We start from the raw sequence: 24592 nt of genomic DNA on the forward strand, positions 1-24592 counted from the left end.
ACTTTGCTTCTTAGAACTTTCAGAAAGAAAATTTTAGAGGAAAAATACAACCTTAAAATGATTTTAGGATTTTTAAACACATATACCTTTTTACCTTTTCAATTCCTTCCTTTTCTTTCCTGATAATTTAAGTCAATGTTCAAGTATTTTTTTTTGTTATTGTAAAGAATAATAAATACATTTTAATTTAATTCTAATTTTAGCTTCTGTTTTTTCGACGAAGAATTTTTGTGAAATAATTCTTCCAGCTTATTATGATTAAAATTCAAAAAAAATTATTCTGGCAAATCTAGAAAATCTGTAGAATCAAATTTAAAGCTTATTTCAAAGTCTTTTGAATTTCTTTTAACATTTTTGTTCTGGAAAATCTAGAAGAAATAATGATTTGTCTTTGTTACAAATATAGTTTTGTCCAATTTGTTATATGTTCTAACAAAGTGCAGATTGGATTTTAACCTATTCAAAACACGTCATCAAAATTATAAAATTAATCTTAATCAGTAAAAATAACTAATGATGTTCCATAAATTATTTTTTTAATTTTTTTCAAAAAGTTTCGAATTAGCTAGTTTTTCTCTTCATATTTTTCGGTTGAATTTTGAATTTTAAAGAGTCGAAATTGAAGATAACCTATGTTTCAAAATTAAATTTTTATTTTTTTCGTGTTTTTTCCTCTTTTAAACCGTTCAATTAAGTGTTTTTTCATCATTTATTCTCTACAAAAACCTTCCGTAAAAGGAAAAAAAATGTACGTCGGAATGACCGACAGAAATACCCATTTTTTATATATATATATATAGATTTACCGTATTTATTAAAGTTAAATTGAGCAAAATGGCTATTTCTGGCAATTTATTTAAGTGTGTATCAAACTGGTAGCCCTTCGCATTAATCAGTACCCAAGAAGTAGCACTTGGTTTCAAAAAGGTTGATGACCCCTGTTCTAGACAATGATGCCTAGTACCCATACAGAACAGAGCTAGCTTGACCACCACGCATATTAAATGGGCGGGACTTGAGCCGGACATCCATCCAGCCATCCATTTACTACCGCTTGTCCCTTTGGGACATGCCGTCAGTAAAACCCAAGCAGTTCTTAACCTGCGTCACTACAAACACAATATATGTGAACTCTGTGGCAGTGTCCCCTGTCAAATCCTGATTGTAGAATTTCAAAACAAAAGCCTCACTTTGCTTTAAACATAGTTTTCTCATAATAAAAACAAATACTGCGTTTTATTTTTTTAATTTGATGCAGTTTGATTGACAGCGTCAACAGCCAATGAAATGTGGGGAGGCACACACAAGAGAACAATATATCACCTGAATTCGCGCCACGGCCACGCATATATCTGGCAGACCGACACTGAAGTGGACGCAAGCATGTGTGGGCTTTTTAGATGGTTTTCGATAGTACAACGTTAAACAAAGACAGGTTAGGATAATGGCTTCTATACATGCTTACATATATGAGAGGTCTTCCATGTTTACTCTATGAGACGGAAAGAGACTCCAGTCGATCTGTCGCCTCCCCGTATCCACTTGTGCTGGTAAAAAAAAAAAAAAAAAAAAGTCAGTCAGCCCAGTCCAGAGCAGTCATGGCAGCAGACGCGACACGGACAACACTTGAAGAAAATGACGACGTGCACCGAACAGATGAAGGATTTCAGGAGCAGGCCGGCCATGTACCCAAGAGACATGGCCGGGTCACGGTCAAGTACAACCGGAAAGAGTTGCAGAAGCGGCTCGACGTCGAGAAGTGGATCGATGAGAGCCTGGATGTGCTCTACACTGGTCAGGTCAGTCCAAATACGACAATATCTGCAAATAACAATACAAATGCTTCATTTATAGCTTCATTAAATAACGGAACAAGAACATATGCTTTTTACTAAAACCACACCCTACATGAGTGATTGTCAACCACTACTATGCCGCAAGATAAAGTCTGGTGTGCCGTGGTAGATTATGTAATTTCAACTAATTGGGTTAAACATATTTTTTGCCAACCAGTAATTATAATCCGTAAACAATGTGCCGTTGTTGAGTGTCTGCGCTGTCTGGAGTTTGGCAGAGAATTTACCACGAATTGATTAATGTGCACCCTGACATAAATGCCTACTGAAATTAGATTTTCTTATTCAAACGGGAATAGCAGGTCCATCCTATGTGGCATACTTGATCATTTCGCGATGTTGCCATATTTTTGCTGAAAGGATTTAGTAGAGAACATCAACGATAAAGTTTGCAACTTTTGGACGCTAATAGAAAAGCCCTGCCTTTACCGAAAGTATGTGCGAGTGACGTCACGAGTTACAGGGCTCCACACATATTCACATTGTTTATAATGGGAGCCACCAGCAGTAAGAGCAATTCGGACCGAGAAAGCGACAATTTCCCCATTAATTCGAGCGAGGATGAAAGATTCGTGAATTAGGATATTGAAAGTGAAGGACTAGAAAAAAGAAGCGACTGCTCCCGGCGGCGGCAAAGTGAGCGTTTCAGATGTAATTAGACACATTTACTAGGATAATTCTGGAAGATACCTTATCTACTTATTGTTTTAATAGTGTTTTAGTGAGATTTTAAAGATTGTAAAAGATTGTAAAGACATACCTCGAGGTCGGATGGCTGCGGTGAACACGAAGTGTCTCAGAGAGAAGTCGAGGAGCCAAGCTCACAGCTGCCGCTGTTGCAGGATGACGAATAATCCAATGATTTCTCCGGTAAAATATATATCACAATTTCCCCATCCAAAAACATGCTGTTTGACGTAGAAAAAACATGTTCGCTTGACCGCTCCGCTTCACAACAAACAAAGAAACATCGGCTGTGTCTCGGTGCTAAAGACAGCTGCAATCCACCGCCTTCCACCAACATTGATTTTTAGTCTCCATTACTAAATGAACAAATTGCAAAAGATTCAGCAACACAGATGTCCAAAATACTGTGTAGTTATGCGGTTAAATCACACTACTTTTGGCCGTAACTGGTGCTGAGCTAATATTTTCTGACGTACGCGTCATCATTCCGTGACGTTTTCAACAAGAAACTCGCGGGAAATTTAAAATTGCAATTTAGTAAACTAAAAAGGCAGGCCCAAACGCATTGTGAGGGTCTGCTGGGAACGTCTGGCAGAGTCTCCTGTCAGAGAAAGTTTCAATTCCCACCTCCGGAAGAACTTCGAACATGTCACGAGGGAGGTGCTGGACATTGAGTCCGAGTGGACCATGTTCCGCACCTCTATTGTCGAAGCGGGTGATCGGAGCTGTGGCCGCAAGGTAGTTGGTGCCTGTCGGGGCGGCAATCCTAAAACCCCTTGGTGGACACCAGCGGTGAGGGATGCCGTCAAGCTGAAGAAGGAGTCCTATCTGGTCCTTTTGGCTCATAGGACTCCGGAGGCACTGGACAGGTACCGACAGGCCAAGCGGTGTGCGGCTTCAGCGGTCGCTGAGGCAAAAACTCGGACATGGGAGGAGTTCGGGGAAGCCATGGAAAACGACTTCCGGACGGCTTCGAAGCGATTCTGGACCACCGTCCGCCGCCCCAGGAAGGGGAAGCAGTGCACTATCAACACCGTGTATGGTGCGGATGGTGTTCTGCTGACCTCAACTGCGGATGTTGTGGATAGGTGGAAGGAATACTTCAAAGACCTCCTCAATCCCACCAACACGTCTTCCTATGAGGAATCAGTGCCTGGGGAATCTGTGGTGGACTCTCCTATTTCTGGGGCTGAGGTCGCTGAGGTAGTTAAAAAGCTCCTCGGTGGCAAGGCCCCGGGGGTGGACGAGATCCGCCCGGAGTTCCTTAAGGCTCTGGATGCTGTGGGGCTGTCTTGGTTGACAAGACTCTGCAGCATCTCGTGGACATCGGGGGCGGTACCTCTGGATTGGCAGACCGGGGTGGTGGTTCCTCTCTTTAAGAAGGGGGACCGGAGGGTGTGTTCCAACTATCGTGGGATCACACTCCTCAGCCTTCCCGGTAAGGTTTATTCAGGTGTACTGGAGAGGAGGCTACGCCGGATAGTCGAACCTCGGATTCAGGAGGAACAGTGTGGTTTTCGTCCTGGTCGTGGAACTGTGGACCAGCTCTATACTCTCGGCAGGGTTCTTGAGGGTGCATGGGAGTTTGCCCAACCAGTCTACATGTGCTTTGTGGACTTGGAGAAGGCATTCGACCGTGTCCCTCGGGAAGTCCTGTGGGGAGTGCTCAGAGAGTATGGGGTATCGGACTGTGTTATTGTGGCGGTCCGCTCCCTGTACGATCAGTGCCAGAGCTTGGTCCGCATTGCCGGCAGTATGTCGAACACATTTCCAGTGAGGGTTGGACTACGCCAAGGCTGTCCTTTGTCCCCGATTCTGTTCATAACTTTTATGGACAGAATTTCTAGGCGCAGTCAAGGCGTTGAGGGGTTCCGGTTTGGTGACCGCAGGATTAGGTCTCTGCTTTTTGCAGATGATGTGGTCCTGATGGCTTCATCCGACCGGGATCTTCAGCTCTCACTGGATCGGTTTGCAGCCGAGTGTGAAGCGACCGGAATGAGAATCAGCACCTCCAAGTCCGAGTCCATGGTTCTCGCCCGGAAAAGGGTGGAGTGCCATCTCCGGGTTGGGGAGGAGCCCCTGCCCCAAGTGGAGGAGTTCAAGTACCTAGGAGTCTTGTTCACGAGTGGGGCAAGAGTGGATCGTGAGATCGACAGGCGGATTGGTGCGGCGTATTCAGTAATGCGGACGTTGTACCGATCCGTTGTGGTGAAGAAGGAGCTGAGCCGGAAGGCAAAGCTCTCAATTTACCGGTCGATCTACGTTCCCATCCTCACCAATGGTCATGAGCTTTGGGTCATGACCGAAAGGATAAGATCACGGGTACAAGCGGCCGAAAGGAGTTTCCTCCGCCGTGTGGCGGGGCTCTCCTTAGAGATAGGGTGAGAAGCTCTGCCATCCGGGAGGAACTCAAAGTAAAGCCGCTGCTCCTTCACATCGAGAGGAGCCAGATGAGGTGGTTCGGGCATCTGGTCAGGATGCCACCCGAACGCCTCCCTAGGGAGGTGTTTAGGGCACGTCCAACCGGTAGGAGGCCACGGGGAAGACCCAGGAGACGTTGGGAAGACTATGTCTCTCGGCTGGCCTGGGAACGCCTCGGGATCCCCCGGGAAGAGCTACACAAAGTGGCTGGGGAAAGGGAAGTCTGGGTTTCCCTGCTTAGGCTGTTGCCCCCGCGACCCGACCTCGGATAAGCGGAAGAAGATGGATGGAGATGGATAAACTAAAAAGGCCGTATTGACATGTGTTGCAGTGTTAATATTTCATCATTGATATATAAACTATCAGACTGCGTGGTGGGTAGTAGTGGGTTTCAGTAGGCCTTTAAACAAGTTGAAAAACTTATTCGGGTGTTACCATTTAGTGGTCAATTGTACGGAATATGTACTGTACTGTGCAATCTACTAATAAAAGTTGCAATCAATCTATCAAAAGAGTAACCGTGTAATACTCTTCCATATCAGTAGGTGGCAGCAGGTAGCTAATTACTTTGTAGATGTCGGGAACATGGTTTGTCGTGATCGCAATATGTGGGAGGCAGCTTCTAGGTAAAAAGGTATGTAACATCGATCCATCCTTTTTCTACCGCTTTTTCCCTTTGGGGTAGCGGGGGACGCTGGTGCCTATCTCAGCTACAATCGGGCGGAAGGCGGTGTACACCCTGGACAAATCGCCACCTCATCGCAGGGCCAACACAGATAGACTCACATTCACACACTAGGGCCAATTTAGTGTTGCCGGTCAACCTTTAAATCAAAAATAAACAAAAGGCGAGTTTCGCTAAGAAAAGGCATTACAGCTTAGGGAAGGCTCTGCAAAACAAATCTAAAATTGAACTGGCTGCCAAGTAAACAAAAACTAAATGCTTGACGACAGCAAAGACTTAAAGCGTGTGGAGCAGACGGTATCCACAAAGTACATCCGTCCATGACATGACAATCAACAATTTTACCACTAAGAGGGATAGCAAAGAAAGACAAAGCCGGTGCGGGGGTTAGCGTTCAAGGAAGACATGAAACTGCTACAGGAAAATACCAAAAAAATACGAAAAGCCACCAAAATCTGAGCGCAAGACAATAACTAAACCACTACACACAGGAAATCATCCAAAAAACAAAATAAGTCACGGTGTGACGTGACAGGTCGTGACAGCACCCCTATTTTGAGACAAGCTATGTTGATGCATCATTGGTTATGGTTTGAAATCATATCCAACAATTGCGAGAACACCTTTTTATTGTCCACGTCGGCTACTGAGTTTAATTTTTTTATGTTTTCTTCAGGTGGTGTGCCTCAGAATTTTTTCAATGAAAAAAATAAAACACTGCCTTACATAACTCTCAAAACGGCAGTTTCGTCCTTTAATCCTCACATTTAACAATACATTATAAAACAACACTGAGTATACCAAGTCAATTATTGGTGGGCAATACTTCAAAATCTGGTCTGGATCTGATACCACGTAAATACAGGAATAGTATTGTTGATATGGATATCATTATATACTGTGGGACTTGAATTTACGAGCTTAATGGGTTATGTGATGGAGCTCTTAACTCAAAACACTTGTACTGTATATCAAATCAATGTCTCCCATTGATATTAACTGAAATTGCTCGGCCACTCAAATAAAACACATTTTTAACCTGTAACATGCCTTTTAAAAAGAAAAACAACCTTTTGGATTAGGGATGCGCCAATTGATCGGCCACTGATCAGTATCGGCCGATTTTGGTGATAAAGCTCAATGCTGATTAATGCATTTTATTGCGGTTCACGAAAGCTTATCCCCTTTGGCTGACACTGTATTTATTTTTAGTCCCACAGGCTGACAAGCAGGTAACAAGTAATTATGTATGTCTATTAGTGTTGTCCCGATCACAATATTTTGGTACCGGTACCAAAATTATTTCCGTACTTTTCAGTACTTTTCTAAATAAAGGGGACCATAAAAATAGTAGCATTATTGGCTTTATTTTAACCCGAAATCTTACGGTTCATTATTCATATGTTTCTTATTGCAAGTTTGTCCTTAAATAAAATCGTGAACATACAAGAAACTTGTCTTTTTGTAGTAATTAAGCAAACAGAGGCTCCTAATTTAGCTGCTGACATATGCAGTAACATACTGTGTCATTTTCCATTCTATTATTTTGTCAAAATTATTGAGGACAAGTGGTAAAAAATAAATTATGGGGGTACTTTTTAGAGGCTGTGTAGTACTGAATATGATTCATTAGTATCGCGGTACTATACTAATACTGGTATACCGTAAAACCCTAATGTCTATACACTGTGGGACTTCAAAGTGAATACTTCAGGGCCAGCTTCTACGACCCAGCCTCAACCGGACTCTACCTCCAGTGGTCTGGAGGTGTATTGAGTTTAAGATTCCTTATATAGAAGAATTTAATAATTGAGTTAGTATTGAACATAACTTTTATCTTTATTGGAGACCCTTGTTGACGAAGACAACGATGAGCAGGATGAGGGGAACGTGTGGACGGCGCCTTTGTACTTTACAACCAGATTTTTTTCAAATTCAATAGCCTTTCTCACCTTCTTTAACAAACTGCTTCCACTTGCTACTTTGCATGACATAGTTTTCATTTATTTCAAGTTCAGTGCTCTTATTTTGTTATGTGGGTTTCCCGTTTCGTGTTGAATGTATTCCCAGTCTGAAGTGGGGCTGCACGATTTTGGCCAAAAATAAAATGTATTTTTTTTTCTCTGAAAACTCCATTTTCAAAACTACTTTGGCATGTGTTGCAGCCATGAAATTGTAAGTTAATTATTATTTGCAAAAAAAAAAAAAGAAAGTTTGAGTTTGAACATCAAATATCTTGTCTTTGTAGTGCATTCAATTGATTATGGGTTGAAAATGATTTGCAAATCATTGTATTCTGTTTTTATTTACATCTAACACAATTTCCCAACTCATATGGAGATGGGGTTTGTACTTTTATTGCTATTTTATTATATCACTTTATTTATTTTTGTGTTTTTAGTGCGTATTGGCTATGCGCGAGCATGATTATAGGCAGTTTAATGACATATTTGGTCCCTAGTAGGTTATTTTGCAGTAGTACTAAGAAAAAAGCACTGAGACTGACTCTCCAACATGTGGCATTTTTCATTAAAAACTAAATCTTATGAAAAATAGGGCAAACAAAAACAGAGGTTCCACTGCAAAACAAAGCATTTCGACATTGATCAGATACCAAGTATTGTATGTAAAGAGTCAGTATCGCTGACACTAATACAGATTTTTTTTTTTTAGGGTTATTGAATAATTTTGTTTTTAATTTGTTGATCATCAGAAAAGAAAAAAGGCCATATGTGTGATGAATAAAACTATATCTAATTACAACATTAGCAAGACAGTATCAATATTCACAAAATAATACTATTAATTATTTTTATTACATAATGCTATGTTTTGTTATTGTCAGTAGTGCTGTCAGTGTGTGTTTTCTTCTCTTCTTATTTGTTGGGGCTAAATCACTTTGTCTTGCTACTTGCCTGTGTATTAAAAGTGCTATATAAATAACGTTTGATTGATCTATTGATAAAAATGATTGAGCCAAAAAAAAAGTAAAGAATAAAAAAATAAAGAGAGTAATATACTACTATGGCTCTCATTCAAACGCTTTAACTTTGTCACCAAATGCAGTAGTACCTCAGCTTAATTGGTTCAATGATGCCGCTCAATACACAAAACAATCTCAAATAAACATCCATTGAAATTAATGAAAATAAATTTAATCGGAGCACAATTTTAACATGTAACATGCCTCTAAATGTAATGTTAAAATAATGTACAGCATTTACCTTAGAGAGCTGACTTTCAAAGCATCTCCGTCCAGCATGCCATCAGCAGCCTGGCTGTATTTTTATGGTTAAATGTCAGCTGTTTGGATATTATTTTAACGTTCTTGGCTGGCGTTATCGACTCAATCTGTTTCAGTATGGTGCAGACGAGCAGTGATATGCTCAAACTGCCTTAAGTAAGTTAGGTACACACACTGTTATGATTTTGATGATTCCTTTATTTAATTCAATGAGTATCATCCACTTCTTCATCTCAGCACTGTCATTCCTAGTCACTTCCTTCCTTCCCATGGTTGGAAAGCAAATTATGTTGATCTCTTGCTATAATGCTTGAAAGTAAGACCGTATGTTTTAGGCAGATCTCACGGGGTCCCCTGTGGTATTCGCTATGCCAACTAGCAGCGAGGAGGCGCGTAATCCAATTTTTTCTGTCAACTAAAAGCATAACAGTTAGCTGAGAGACAGCTCATATATTAAAAAAACACTTGAACGTTGTGGTAACACTCTACATTTAATAATGTAAAAATGTATACAATACAATAAAAACACACACATTTGTGAAAAAAGACATTGTAAATCTTATGACCCTAGTATCGATCCAACTTTAATACTACCCTGAATATCTTTACTATTGATATTAGAATTGATCCGCTTATGCTAGACAGTGCTTACAACTGCAATAATAAATGAAATGTCATAAGAGTAAACAGGGATGAGCTGCGCTGCATCTCCTTACAAGGTCAAGCATCCTGAGATCTGTATCCGTCTTGGAACATGTTTCCTTACATGGCCAGTCTGAAACTAGAGAGGCTTAAATGATGAGAAAACAAGCAAGAGGAAGGGAGCATTGTAGGAGATAAACAGTGTGCATCTGGTTTATCTGCACCCTTCGGATCACGTGTGAGGGGACATGAGAGGATACAACCTTTTCATTTGCACCCAAAGTCTTCAAATTGGGCTTGTGGCTTGCATCCAAAGCTTAAGGAAAAAGCAGAATAAACATATAAAAGTAGTTGAAGAGGTAGTCCTGTCAGAGGAGGCACACACAATGTGGTATTGTGGATGAGACCCCTCCCCACACACACACTCAGCTGATAAAAAGCTACAATAGACAATTGTTGAAAGAGAGCAGGCTGCAGAGGCACTGTCACGCCAAAACAACACTTGGTATTCAGCTTTTTTGTTCAAGGTTTTCCCAATCTTCCTGAAGTAGAACATCTTGCAGCATCACCTTGACGCCAAATCAACATCTTATTTTTACAAAAAACAACAACTTATATTTAATAATATATGTAAAATAATAGGTGGGGAAAATTGTGACTTCCTGTTCAGTTCAAAGTACACTTAAAAATAAAAGCATAGCAGCATCAACCTGGATTGTACCACAACAACTAACAAAATGTGAAGTGAAGTGAATTATATTTATATAGCTCTTTACTCTAGTGAGTCAAAGCACTTTACATTGTGAAACCCAATGTTTAAGTTACATATTCAAACCTGTGTGGGTGGCACTGGGAGCAGGTGGGTAAAGTGTCTTGCCCAATGACACAGCAACAGTGACTAGGATGGCAGAAGCGGGGATCGAACTTGCAACCCTCAAGTTGCTGGCACGGCCACTCTACCAACCAGGCTATACCGCCCCGTGCATCTGTTAATTTATTTTTAGTTTGTTAGAGACCAGAAGAAGGATTTATGCTTCGAGATAGGAATCATTGAGGACCTCAGGATTCGATTGTGATTCAAGGGCTACGATTTGATAATAAATCAATCATTTATTAATCTATGAATATTATTATTGCGGCGTATTAATTTTAAAAGTACCTCCAATGCTGGGGCAAGCTGATACAGGGGGTGGATGACATTGACGCTTTAGACTATTAGTATGTGCTAGTGGCATGTTTATTGCTCCATAGGTGATAGTACTTACTTTGTATGATGTAAAGAAAGTCGAGCTCCACAAAAGAGGCAAGTTTTTATCCCATGTAGGTAGAGCCAGGCTGAACGATTTTCTTCACAGGTAAAACTGCAGTGGCAAAACGATTGGCTCTGGACTTTAGACCAGGGGTTCTTAACCAGGGTTCGATCGAACCCTAGGGGTTCGGTGAGTCGACCTCAGGGGTTCGGCCAAGGTAAAAACACACCCGACTCTTCGTGTAAATACAAACTTCATCCTCTTGGCATATTACAGATACGGCAACCGCTGATTGATTTGCAGGTGTGTAATTTGTTGTGAGTTTATGCACTGTCTTAGTTTTGTTGTTTGAACAAGGTGATGTTCATGCACGGTTCATTTTGTGCACCAGTAAAAAAACATGGTAACTCTTTAGTATAGGGAACATATCCACCATTAATTAGTTGCTTAATAGCATGCAAATTAGTAACATATTGGATCTTAACTACTCATTAAGTACTAATTAATGCCTTATTCGGTGTGGCCTTATTAGAACCCTGACCCTAACCCTAACCAAATAACTCTAAATTAAGTGTTTATTACTTAGAACATGTTCCCCTAGTGTCCAAATAACTCTAAATTAAGTCTTTTTTACTCAGACTATGTTCCCCATACTAAAATGTTACAAAAAACATGCAACTTTGTCTTGAATTTGAAAAAAACAACAACATTTTATTGTTCACTAAATAAGGGTTCGGTGCATGCACATATGAAACTTGTGCTGTTCGGTACCTCCAACAAGTTTAAGAACCACTGCTTTAGACTTTTCATCATAGGTAGGATTTTAGTTTTCCCTTTTGTCACAAAGGAATCCTGTATACCTCTGTACACAGGGTCACTGGTAATCTTCACTTCCTTCTCCACAAACTCTGAATTGTCTTTAAACGTTACTATTCTCTTAAATTTCTCCTGCAGGGCACAAGCAACACTTCTCTATCCATTTCTAAGTTTAAATGGTAGTTTCATTACAACGGTTTGAATTTTTACAGGAACATTTAGGTCACAAAGTGAATCCTCCATAGTATTGCAACACTCTTAATAAAAAAAACTATATGCTTGCAAAGCCTTGTGGTCCTCTGACCTAATCACTGGCCATGTGTGTACTTTCTCCATGTAAGCTGATGATATTTTGAATCTGTCTCCAAAATGCTGTCTGAGTAATGATTTTGCTTTATTGTATACAAAATGATTTGGCATGTGTTGAGCGCTTCTAATGAGATCTCCCTGTTGCCCTTTGGTATGTTGTTCAAGATAGTATAAACAGTCTTAAGTGTTTTGTGTTCTTTTTTCAATATTATGTTCAAAAGCTTGTATAAATGTCTGATTATGCAACGGATTTCCATCAAAAATCTGCAGCTCTTGTTTAGGTAAAAGTAAAAGTGATTGTTGTTTCACCAATAAAGATGGGATTTAATTTTGCTTTTCGAAAACCGTAAGTAATGGATCAGAGCTATCACAAGTAATATGTGTAGTTGGTTCAAAGCACTGTAATAACTCATATTGTGATGCAAGCTGAAAAGGTTGTGATGCTGGTGCACAAGGTTCCTTTACTACTTCAAGCCTAACACCATCTCTCGAAGATGTATGTCTTGTGTGCACAGGAACAGAAAGCTGGGAATTAGCATCTAATAAGGGATTTTCTTTATCATATTGTGAATTTATGCCATCAGATTGAGCAGAAATTTGAGACAAACAGGATCTATCTGCAGCTTTTAACACATTCACCTTTGCCATAGATGCATCCAACTTTATGTCCATGTCCATTTCTTCCTTCTTTCTCTTCAGAATCTGTTATTGCTAATCTAGAGCATGACTATCCTTTAGTCGCTTTTGCTAAACCAGAACAGCAGCTGCTTCAGCCTCAGCTTTAATGCTGTCTGATGAAGTATTGGAAGTACCGTATTTTTCGGACAATAAGTCGCAGTTTTTTTAATAGTTTGGCCGGGGGTGCTACATATACTCAGGAGCGACTTATGTGTAAAATTATTAAACACATTACCGTAAAATATCAAATAATATTTCTTTATCTCATTCGCGGAAGAGACAAAGAAAATGTCAGCAATCGTCACACACACGTCGACCAATAAGAATTCGTCGGGGGAGGGTCATAGCAGAAGTGCATTGTGGGTCATGGAATGCTAACTGCTATATGCTACTGCCGTAGCTAATAAATTGATTAATTTCATCGTTGGCGGTGACTTATAAAAACTGAGAATGGCTGAACAAAAATGGCACCGAAAAGATTATCATGTACTGCAGATTACAAGGTAGACGTAGTGAAATATGCAGCAGAAAACGACAAGTGGAAGCGGCGCATACCTTTGGAGTTGGCAGAGTTGTTTAGAAGCGACATCGAGGAAGATTTCATCGGATTTATCTATTAGGAGTGACAGATTGTTTGGTAAACTTATAGCATGTTCTACATGTTATAGTTATTTGAATGAATCTTACCATAATCTGTTACGTTAACATATCAGGCACGTTCTCAGTTGGTTATTTATGCGTCATATAACGTACACTGATTCAGCCTGTTGTTCACTATTTTTTATTTATTTTAAATTTATTTATTTTAAATTGCCTTTCAAATGTCTATTCTCGGTGTTGGATTTTATCAAATAAATTTCCCCCAAAAATGCGACTTATACTCCAGTGTGACATATATGTTTTTTTCCTTCTTTATTATGCATTTTCGGCCGGTGCGACGTATACTCCGGAGCGACTTATAATCCGAAAAATACGGTAGTTGATCTAATTACAACTGAGCTTCTTAAAACCATAACAGCAGCACTCCCAAGCAATGCTTCATCTGCTTGACACACGAAAGTAAAAGCTTCAACAAACTTCCAAAAAAACCAAAATGGTAACCAGGGAATATTTGACAAATACAAAACACCTTTGCGACAAAGATGACTCTGAAAATGTATCGTAGCAGCAACTTGTGAATGAATTGCCCGAGGATGTCGTAGTGGTTTGTGCAGCCCTTTGAGACACTAGTGATTTAGGGCTATATAAGTAAACATTGATTGATTGATTGATTGAATGGCGTTCATGTGAATCTTGTGCTCGTCCATGTGTCTTTTGTCCCAACTGACAGCGGTCCCAAACATCCAATATTGTTCAACAATACAATCCAATAGCTTCAACAAACTTTTTGTTGACAAAATATTGCGGCGTATGAATTTTAAACATTCCTCCAATGGATAGGCAGGCTGATACAATGGGAAGATGCTATTGACCATGCTTCAGACTGATTGTATGTGCGGGTGGGGTGTTTATTGCTCCTTAGGTGTTAGTAAACAGCCACTTACTTTGTATGATGAAGATGGAGGAGCTTTTGTGTTTTGATTTCAGGAAGGAGATATACCAGAAGAGGTGAATATTGACGATTTAATTGACCTACCAGATGATATGCAACGCACGAACAAGTTGCAGGTAACAGTGAAATGCACAATGCAGTACTTTCAAGTAGTTCATTAAGCAGACTTCTCCAAACATTTGCATTTTGAAAGCTACTTGGGACCATGGAAAGCAGTTCCAGAGCTACTTTTATTGTTTTATTGTGTAAACACTGAAGAGCATTCACGTTATTCTACACCAAAGTTATATTAGCTTTGTTACCCACGTTTTTGACACTAAACTACATCCACAGTTGTAAAACCTTTCTTAAACATTTCCAAGATGAACATGTTGAGGTCATTGGAAACAAGACGACTCTGTATTTACACAAAAGTTCATACATTCTCAGTAACACCACATTTAATAGGACAGCTTTCTACTACTTTGTGCAAAATGAACAGGAGTATCCCTGCCAGGAGCCGCACAAAATGGCCTCGAGCAGTTTACTGGTGTGCATGTTAATGCTTAAACTGTCAGAAACAGACAGCATTAAAGCGTTATGCTGTCCACAAGTTGGGGACATGATCACAAATCAACAAAGTGCAGCCTGATTGGCATTTGCTCGAAAATACCAAGAGTGGTAGATAAGCTCCCTTTTTCCAGGTTCACACTGAGCTCATTTGACTGATGCCTGTTATCATGATTTTGATTTCCATGGTTCCTTCTCACATTACTTTCTTCTATTAATCCTTATGTATTTTTTTCTCTACACTAGCCACCATGTGGTAAATAAATAGTTGCACCAGAAATATTCCATTCATTCAAATCTAGGATATGTCATGATCGATCTTCGCGGAAGTAGGACCCTAATGCAGAGACGGAGCAAAAAAGAATATTAATGAAAAGCATATTCAAAAAGGAGTAAGAAAAAAAACACCAAGGATGCACACAAAAGGTGTGGAGAAATGGAAATCGCACACAAAAGGTGTGGGGAGGAAGTAGATACTTATTAGAAGTAGATACGTATTCAATGAGGCGTTGGAGGGCACAGCGGACTGGTTTGAACCGGTTTGAGGTTTGAGACGTGAACCAACAGATGTCACTTGATGGTTAGAGGAAGCTGGAGTTCGACCGCCGCAGGGCTGATGATCCTGGTGTCTTGAAAGGAAAAAGAGGCCGCTGGTAACCGTATGCGACTTTAAAAAGGGAAATGCTTGTGGCCGAGGAGGTAAGGCAATTGTGAGCATACTCCCCACAAGGGAGGTGGGAGGACCAGGAGGAAACGTGTCTGTGGCATACACAGCGCAGGGCAGCCTCCAGGTCATGGTTAGCTCGCTCCGTCGGTCCATTGGTGTGGGGATGATATCCTAATGAAATGCTCTGGGTGGCCCCAAATGCCTTGCAAAAAAGCCTTCCATACTTATGATGCGAATTTGGGTTTCCTGTCCAAGGCCAGGTCCAGAGGTTGACCAGTGGTTGAACAGTCTTTAGGGATATAGGTATTTTAGACAAGGGAATGAAGTGTGCCATTCTTGAAAATCGGTTGACCACATTGAGTATGACGGAATTGCCCAGGGAAACTGAAATTAACTCCAATGCAATGAGGAACCCTGGTCGTGACTGAATAGATATTGGATAGAGAAGACCGGCATGATCAAGTTTTAGATGGCTCTTCACCACCATGAACCCCAGAAACGACACTGATGGCAAGTGAAATTGGCACTTCTCAGCTTTGAGATATAGCCGATTCTCCAAAAACCACTGCAAGACAAGACAAGACGGACGTGGCGGACATGTTCTTGGAGATTTCCGGAAAAGATAAAAATGGCATCAGGTTACACAACACTGAATTGATTGATCATGTCTCTGAGGACATCGTTAATTCAGATTTTGGAAAACCGCGGGCGCATTCAGGGGGCCTAAAGGCATTACTTAATATTCAAAATTCTCCAAAGGAATGTTAAAAGTGGTCTTCCACTCATCCCCTTCCTTAATTTTCAACAAGTGGTAAGCATCGTGTAAATCCAATTAAATAAAAACAGCTGTCGAAGATAAAAAAGCATATGTCCAATCTATAAGGGGCAAAGGATAGCTATTCTTCACAGTTTAGACCACAAGAGTTAACATAGGACCGCTATGAAAGAGGGGTGAATGAGACCCGCCGCGATATAGTCAATTAATATTGACTCTTCCGGACCTGAAACATTATAGTCTTGCCACAGGTAACGGTGCCCCTGGGAGGAGTTTAATGGAACAGTTGTCAGGACGATGTGGGAGAAGGGACTGGGCCCGGTTTTTACTTAATACCTGTTTGAGGTTATGATATTCGGCAGGTACCTCCGATAGAATAATGATCTCCTATTACGTCGTTGAAATAGCAAAATGCAAACAATTGGCATGGCAAAAAGTGGTCCAAAGGTCCAACTGGTGGTTCTACCCCGATCAATACTATGAATATGAAGTTTAAGCCATGGGAGACCTAATATAATGGGTGTCGAGTGACATGGAAGACTAAGGAAGTGTATTGCCTCATGACGATACAAAACGATATATAAACCAACTTTTCTCTTCTGTTAGTACCTATGTTTCTGTATTTGAGATCCCCATTAGTCCCAAAAATTTGAAATCAAATCATAGAGGCATGACAGAGATATTTATTAAACTATCTTGCCTTCTTCCAAACTTGCTCCAAACGGCGTGCTCTGAACAAACGGTCAGAAAGCAGCCTAAAGACTATGCAACATTTTGACCTCAACACCACCATGTCATGTTATATAGACCAGTAGTCCCCAACCTTTTTGTAGCTGCGGACTGGTCAACGCTTGATAATTTGCCCAGTGGGGGGGGGTATTAATTTTTTCTTCTTTTTTTTTTTTTCTTTGTCATGAAAAAGGGAGGTTTTTGTCATGAAAAAGGGAGGTTTTTTTTGGGTTGGTGCACTAATTGTAAGTGTATCTTGTGTTTTTTTATGTTGATTTAATAAAAAAAAAAAACAATTAAATTTTTCTTTTTTCTTTTTTAGAATAAAAAAAAATTACAATTAATAAATAATTATTTTGTGGCCCGGTACCAATCGAGCGGTTGTTGGGGACCACTGATATAGACCACAAAGAAGTATTTTAAATGTAAAAAAAAATATTTATAATTTTACCCCTTTTTCACGTCATAACAACATTTATAAGTCAGAAAAGAGGAACAACAACACAATTTTAAGTTTTCCAAATAATTTTTCTTTTGTACCTCAAACGTCCACATTGAAATGATTGTAACTTTCCCACATCATTCAACTCATTTAAGCATCAACAAATTCTGGGTAACATTATACACATCCAGTGTTCCTGTAATTCCTTATTTTCCGTACATTTCAAATCATTTAGCTCTTCAGTATTTATACTGTTTAACATGGACGAGTACGATATATTGTGAATGCTCATAAAATGACATAAAAACATAACATAACTGTCTGTTATTGATGTTGTGTTTAAACAAAGCCTTGGTTAATTGAATTGAACGCACAAAGTGACTTTATATAAGTTTCTTAAACAATACTGTAAGAGTTATTTTAATTCTTTAAAGTCCTATTTTTTTCCACAGGAGCTTCTTCAAACCTGTAATAATAACACAGAGGTAAGATCTTTCTTTCTTTTCATTTGTATTACTTTTGCCTAACTACACACAGTGTGCATGTTTAACTACACACAGTGTGCAAACGCATACTGGCAAGACGGACCACTTATTCATAGGAGTGGGAAAAATGATGGATTCTTAGACCCTTGCATTTCAGACGTGCACGACTCCGAATCAATGGACAAACGCTAAAATATCGATTATTTAAGTATGTTAAATGAATACAGACAGTTATAAAATACGGAACACGCTTGGAAATTCAATGAGCAAAACACAGGCAGAAGGAGAGGAGAAGCCATCCTAACCACAAAGCTAGCTTGAATGTGAAGTAGCGAAACAACAATAGAAAAACAGAAGTCTAACTGGAAAAGCAGAGTGACCAGCCAAGAAGAGGAAATTATCTTAATTAAGATGAATAAATCAGGAAACACAATAATATTGAGACAACACTGTGAGCCATAGATATGAATGAGTAGATAAAACACGGCGACAAAGTGTCTGAGCATATGACTACTATAGTGCATAAATCCTTTTTTTATTAGGAATAAGTGAAAAAAAATAGTCACTTGACTCACAAAACCCTTAGAGTGATTTTTTTTTTTTTTATCACTACTATAAAGTAAATTCTACCTTTACATATTATGTATATAATTGTTTCCAAAGACAAAATCATACAAAAAAGAAAATTAAAATCAATGTAAATCTTATGTTCCAAACACCCAAAAATATGGACACAAAACTCATATATAATAGAGGATAATTTTAGTTTTACACACAAAACATATTGTAAAATACATCAAAATTACATTATTAAATGGACAGTTACGTTTTAGTAGACTCTCCACCGTGGTACTTTGCTTAAGTTCTTGCTTGAATTCAATTGTTTCTCACCTTCTTTCTCTATTTGCTGGCGCTTGTACCTTTTTTTCGGCCACATGGTGGAATTTTTTGTAGTTGTTCTCCCCAAAAAAAAAAACAACGCCACCAACGTGTGAGATTCTTTTTTGTAGCGGAATGATGCACACTGTTTAGCCACACAATAACCAAGCTAGTTTTTTTGGGCCGATTTTTTTGTTAAAAACCGAATCATACAAGAAGTGGGGTGTTCAAAAAAGCAAAGTATCACTGTAATCCCTGACACTTAATGACACAGACCATCAAATTGTATGTTGTGGAGGTGCCTGCTTTGCGTGATTTTAGGTGTTTGTCGGCAGACTTTTATCCGAGAGCTGGTGGAGAAGCTCGAGGGAGTTCACAAGCAGGAAGAGCTCCAGAGCGAAGGCATCGAGCATCCGGTCATCTGTCATAGCCACCATCGCCATGAGCCTTATCACTTCAACAACTCGCAACACGCCCCAGGCCAGAACCAGACCCTCTGACGAGACCCACACTCAAAATACAGTGTGTTAAGGCAGCACCAAGTACAGTAACTAATGTCATCAACAATCCACCTACAAAAGTCATTATAATGATGTATTTTGCTAGTCAAGTGCATGCAAATTCCCATGCAAAAACATTTAGACAAACATTCAAAGGTCTGTGTCAGGATTTTGACTGCACTTCGTTTGATAGAGGAATGAAGTTACTGTGCCCTAAATGTAAAACTTTAAACTGTCATTCATAGTTTTCTAATGTAAATGCTTTGAATAGTCAGGCACTTAAAATGGACTCAGCTATTTTACTTCTCATAGGTTGAATCACGATTTGATCACTGCACTGCAAATGTAGCCATTATACCTCCTTGTCATAGTGTTATTGCGTGTCAGGCGAAGGATTTAACATAGCAACATCATACACTCGCATTAAACTTCACTTGTCTAATGGCATTTCACTTTTGATCTTCTGCTTTTAAACAGTCATCAAAACAACACTGCTAATAAAGATAATATTTTTCATTGTTTTGTACCGTGCCTATGAATATTTTCAAAACCTTTTTCCCCCAGTGACCTCCTTTTGTCCAAGGCTTAAAGCAGTGGTTCTCAAATGGGAGTATGCATACCCCTGGGGGTACTTGAAGGTATGCCAAGGGGTACGTGAGATTCTTTAAAAATAGCAACAATTCAAAAATCCTTTCTAAATATATTTATTGAATAATACTTCAAAAAAATATGAATGTAAGTTCATAAACTGTGAAAAGAAATGCAACAATGCAATATTCAGTGTTGACAGCTAGATTTTTTGTGGACATGTTCCATAAATATTGATAAGATTTCTTTTTTTGTGAAGAAATGTTTAGAATTAAGTTCATGAATCCAGATGGATCTATATTACAATCCCCAAAGAGGGCACTTTAAATTGATGATTACCTCTATGTGTAAAAATCTTTATTTATAATTGAATCACTTGCTTATTTTTCAACAAGTTTTTAGTTATTTTTATATATTTTTTTCAAAATAGTTCAAGAAAGACCACTACAAATGAGCAATATTTTTGCACTGCTATCCAATTTAAACAATCAGAAACTGATGACATAGTGCTGTATTTTACTTCTTTATCTCATTTTTTCAACCCAAAATGCTTTGCTCTGATTAGGGGGTACTTGAATTAAAAAAATGTTCACGGGGGGTACATCACTGAAAAAAGGTTGAGAACCACTGGCTTAAAGTATGTATATGTATGTGTATATAAATGTATTTATTTTTATTTATATCCATCCATCCATCCATTTTCTACCGCTTATTCCCTTTCGGGGTCGCGGGGGGGCGCTGGCGCCTATCTCAGCTACAATCGGGCGGAAGGTATATATATATATATATATATATATATATATATATATATATATATATATATATAATGTTTTATGAATTTATTATGGGTCTACTGAAGATGTGACCAAATCTGCTGGGACAAAAGTATACATACAGCAATGTAAATATTTGGTTACATGTCCCTTGGCAAGTTTTACTGTAATAAGGCTCTTTAGGTAGCCATCCACAAGCTTTTGTTTGAATTTTTGACCACTCCTCTTGACAAAATTGGTGCAGTTCAGCTAAATTTGTTGGTTTTCCGACATGGACTTGTTTCTTCAGCATTGTCCACACGTTTAAGTCAGGACATTCTAAAACCTTAATTCAAGCCTGATTTAGCCATTCCTTTACCACTTTTGACGTGGTTGCTACAGAGATCCAAATGTCACGTGACCTTACAATTAGCCCACGCACAGTATGCAGAGAGATTCATGGAATGGGTTTCCATGGCCGGCCAGATGTATCTAAGCCATACATCACCAAGATGCTCTAGAGCAGTGGAGACGCGTTCTCTGGAGTGATGAATCACGCTTTTCCATCAATCTGATGGACGAGTCTGGGTTTGGAGGCTGCCAGGAGAACAGTACATTTTGGACTGCCTTGTGCCGAGTGTGAAATTTGGTGTAGCAGGAAATAAGGTAAGGGTTTGTTTTTCAGGAGTTGGGCTTGGCCCCTTTGTTGCAGTGAAATGAATTTTGAATGCTCCAGAATACCAAAACATTTTGGATAATTCCGTGCTCCCAACCTTGTGTACAGCTCGGAGCAGGCCCCTTCCTCTTCCAACATGACTGTGCACCAGTGCAAAAAGCAAGGTCCATAAATACATGGTTGACGGAGTCTGGTGTGGATGAACTTGACTGGCCTGCACAGACCCCTGACCTGAACCCGACAGAACACCTTTAGGATGAATTAGAACGGCGACTGAGAGCCAGGCCTTCTCGACAAACATCAGTGTGTGACCTCACCACAGCGCTTTTGGAAGAATGGTCGAAAATTCCTATAATCACACCGCAACCTTGTGGACAGCTTTCCCAAGAAGAATTGAACCTGTAATAGCTGCAAAAGGTGGGCCGACATCATATTGAACCCTACAGGTTCGGAATGGGATGGCACTTCAAGTTCATATGTGAGTCAAGGCCTGCGATGAGGTGGGGACTTGTTCAGGGTGTACCTCGCCTACCGCCCGAATGCAGCTGAGATAGGCTCCAGCGACCCCAAAAGGGACAAGTGGTAGGAAATGGATGGATGGATGGGAGTCAAGGCAGGTGGCCAAATACTTTTGGCAATATAGTGTATATGTATATATATATACAGTATATATAATATATGTATATATGTGTATGTATATATGTGTGTATATATTAATATATATATATGTGTATATATTTATATACACACACATAAATGTGTATACTGTATATACACAAACCCTTTTTCCATATGATTTGGGAAATTGTGTTAGATGTAATTATTAACGTAATACAATGATTTGCAAATCATTTTCAACCCGTATTCAGTTGAATATGCTACAAAGACAACATATTTGAAGTTAAAACTGATAAACATTTTTTTTTTGCAAACAATCCTTAACTTTAGAATTTGGTGCCAACAACACGTGACAAAGAAGTTGGGAAAGGTGGCAATAAATACTGATAAAGTTGAGGAATGCTCATCAAACACTTATTTGGAACATCTCACAGGTGTGCAGGCTAATTGGGAGCAGGTGGGTGCCATGATTGGGTATAAAAGCAGCTTCCATGAAATGCTAAGTAATTCACAAACAAGGATGGGGCGAGGGTCACCAATTTGTAAGCAAATTGTCGAACAGTTTTAGAACATTTCTCAACGAGTTATTGCAAAGAATTTAGGAATTTTACCATCCACGGTCCGTAAAATCATCAAAAGGTTCAGAGAATCTGGAGAAATCACTGCACGTAAGCGATGATATTACGGACCTTTGAGCCCTCAGGCAGTACCGCGTTAAAAAACATCAGTGTGTAAAGGATATCACCACATGGGCTCAGGAACACTTCATAAAACCACTGTCAGTAACTACAGTTGGTCTCTACATCTGTAAGTGCAAGTTAAAACTCTGCTATGCAAAGCAAAACCCATTTATCAACAACACCAAGGAACGCCGCTGGCTTCGCTGGGCCTAAGCTCATCTAAGGTGGACTGATGCAAAGTGGAGAAGCGTTCTGTGGTCTGACGAGTCCACATTTCAAATTATATTTGGAAACTGTGGACGTGGTGTCCTCCGGAACAAAGAGGAAAATAACCATGCAAAATGTTATAGGCGCAAAGTTCAAAAGCCAGCATCTGTGATGGTATGGGGGTGTATTAGTGCCCAAGGCATGGGTAACTTACACATCTGTGAAGGCACCATTAATGCTGAAAGGTCCATACAGGTTTTGGAGCAACATGTTGTCATCCAAGCAACATTGTCAAGGACGCCCCTGCTTATTTCAGCAGACAATGCCAAGCCACGTGTTACAACAGCGTGGTTTTGTAGTAAAAGAGTGCTGGTACTTTCCTGGCCCGCCTGCAGTCCAGACCTGTCTCCCATCGAAAATGTGTGGTGCATTATGAAGCGTTAAATACGACAGCGGAGACCCCGGACTGTTGAATGACTGAAGCTCTACATAAAACAAGAGTGAGAAAGAATTCCACTTTCAAAGCTTCAACAATTAGTTTCCTCAGTTCCTAAATGTTTTTTGAGTGTTGTTGAAAGAAAAGGTGATGTAACACAGTGGTGAACATGCCCTTTCCCAACTACTTTGGCACGTGTTGCAGCCATGAAATTCTAAGTTAATTATTATTTGCAAAAAAGAAATAAAGTTTATGAGTTTGAACATCAAATATCTTGTCTTTGTAGTGCATTCAACTGAATATGGGTTGAAAAGGATTTGCAAATCAATGTATTCCGTTTATATTTACATCCAACACAATTTCCCAACTCATACGGAAACGGGGTTTGTATATATACACACACACACACACACACACATATATATATATATATATATATATGTACAGTGGGAGAGGGGTTAGTGCGTCCGCCTCACAATACGAAGGTCTTGTGTAATCCTGGGTTAAATCCCGGGCTCGGGATCTTTCTGTGTGGAGTTTGCATGTTCTCCCCATGAATGCGTGGGTTCCCTCTGGGTACTCCGGCTTCCTCCCACTTCCAAAGACATGCACCTGGGGATGGGTTGATTGGCAACACTAAATTGGCCCCAGTGTGTTAACGTGAGTGTGAATGTTGTCTGTCTATCTGTGTTGGCCTTGCGATGAGGTGGCGACTTGTCCAGGGTGTACTCCGCCTTCCACCCGATTGTAACTGAGATTGGCTTCAGCCCCCCGACCCCAAAGGGAATAAGCGGCAGAAAATGGATGGATGGATGGATGATTTATATAAGTTGTTTTTTTTTTTTTTACCTTTGTAGTCAGGACACTTTTCGGTTTGTACACTAGGTGGCAGAGAGGAGCTGCAAGGAAAACTGCAATATTGGTAAAGTGTCAACTCATGTGGTCAGTTTGTTGAGTTTTCCATTAAAGTTGCACAGTACAACAATTTGCACACACACTCTTTTTTTCTTTGTGTTACATTGGAGCCCTGCCGTGGCCTTGAGCTGCAGTGTTACACACAAACAATATGGCTACATCGTTTTGTTCACCGGAATATGTCCGTCTGAAGCCTTCCGCCAACGTTATTACGGGAGTGGAATTTGCACTCAAGTACACTGCTTCATCTTTTTCAAAAGAACCTTTTCAAACTCCATCGACATCAGTCAAAGGCGATAATATACTCCCTTGTCTACTCAAGTGTGCAGAGGTTAACAAATCCCACAGGCCCGTGCACCTAATTAGCCTCAATTATAACCACCCAGGGTAATAGATATTTCTGCGAACCCCCTGATTTTGAATTACTTTAGAGAACTTGATATTAATTGTAGGAGTTATTCTTTATCTATAACACTACTAAGTAGAGAGGGTAATCCCCAGGGTACAAAGATGGGGTGGGGGACTGAAGATATTCTAGTGTAGGAGGGGTAGAA

The 24592-nt window shown here is 39.8% G+C and overlaps 1 protein-coding gene across 1 annotated transcript; it reads left to right on the forward strand.

The window, feature by feature from the left end:
• The first annotated feature begins 1318 nt into the window (after positions 1-1318).
• ppp1r14aa (protein phosphatase 1, regulatory (inhibitor) subunit 14Aa) lies at positions 1319-19682 on the forward strand. Its single transcript, XM_061898070.1, has 4 exons — positions 1319-1799; positions 14176-14256; positions 17755-17787; positions 19002-19682. Exons 1-4 carry the CDS (start codon positions 1458-1460, stop codon positions 19164-19166), a joined length of 621 nt encoding a protein of 206 aa, XP_061754054.1. The 5' UTR covers positions 1319-1457; the 3' UTR covers positions 19167-19682.
• The last annotated feature ends 4910 nt before the right edge of the window (positions 19683-24592 follow it).

Source organism: Nerophis ophidion, linkage group LG04, assembly GCF_033978795.1.
Source record: "Nerophis ophidion isolate RoL-2023_Sa linkage group LG04, RoL_Noph_v1.0, whole genome shotgun sequence".
Taxonomy (NCBI): Eukaryota; Metazoa; Chordata; class Actinopteri; order Syngnathiformes; family Syngnathidae; genus Nerophis; species Nerophis ophidion.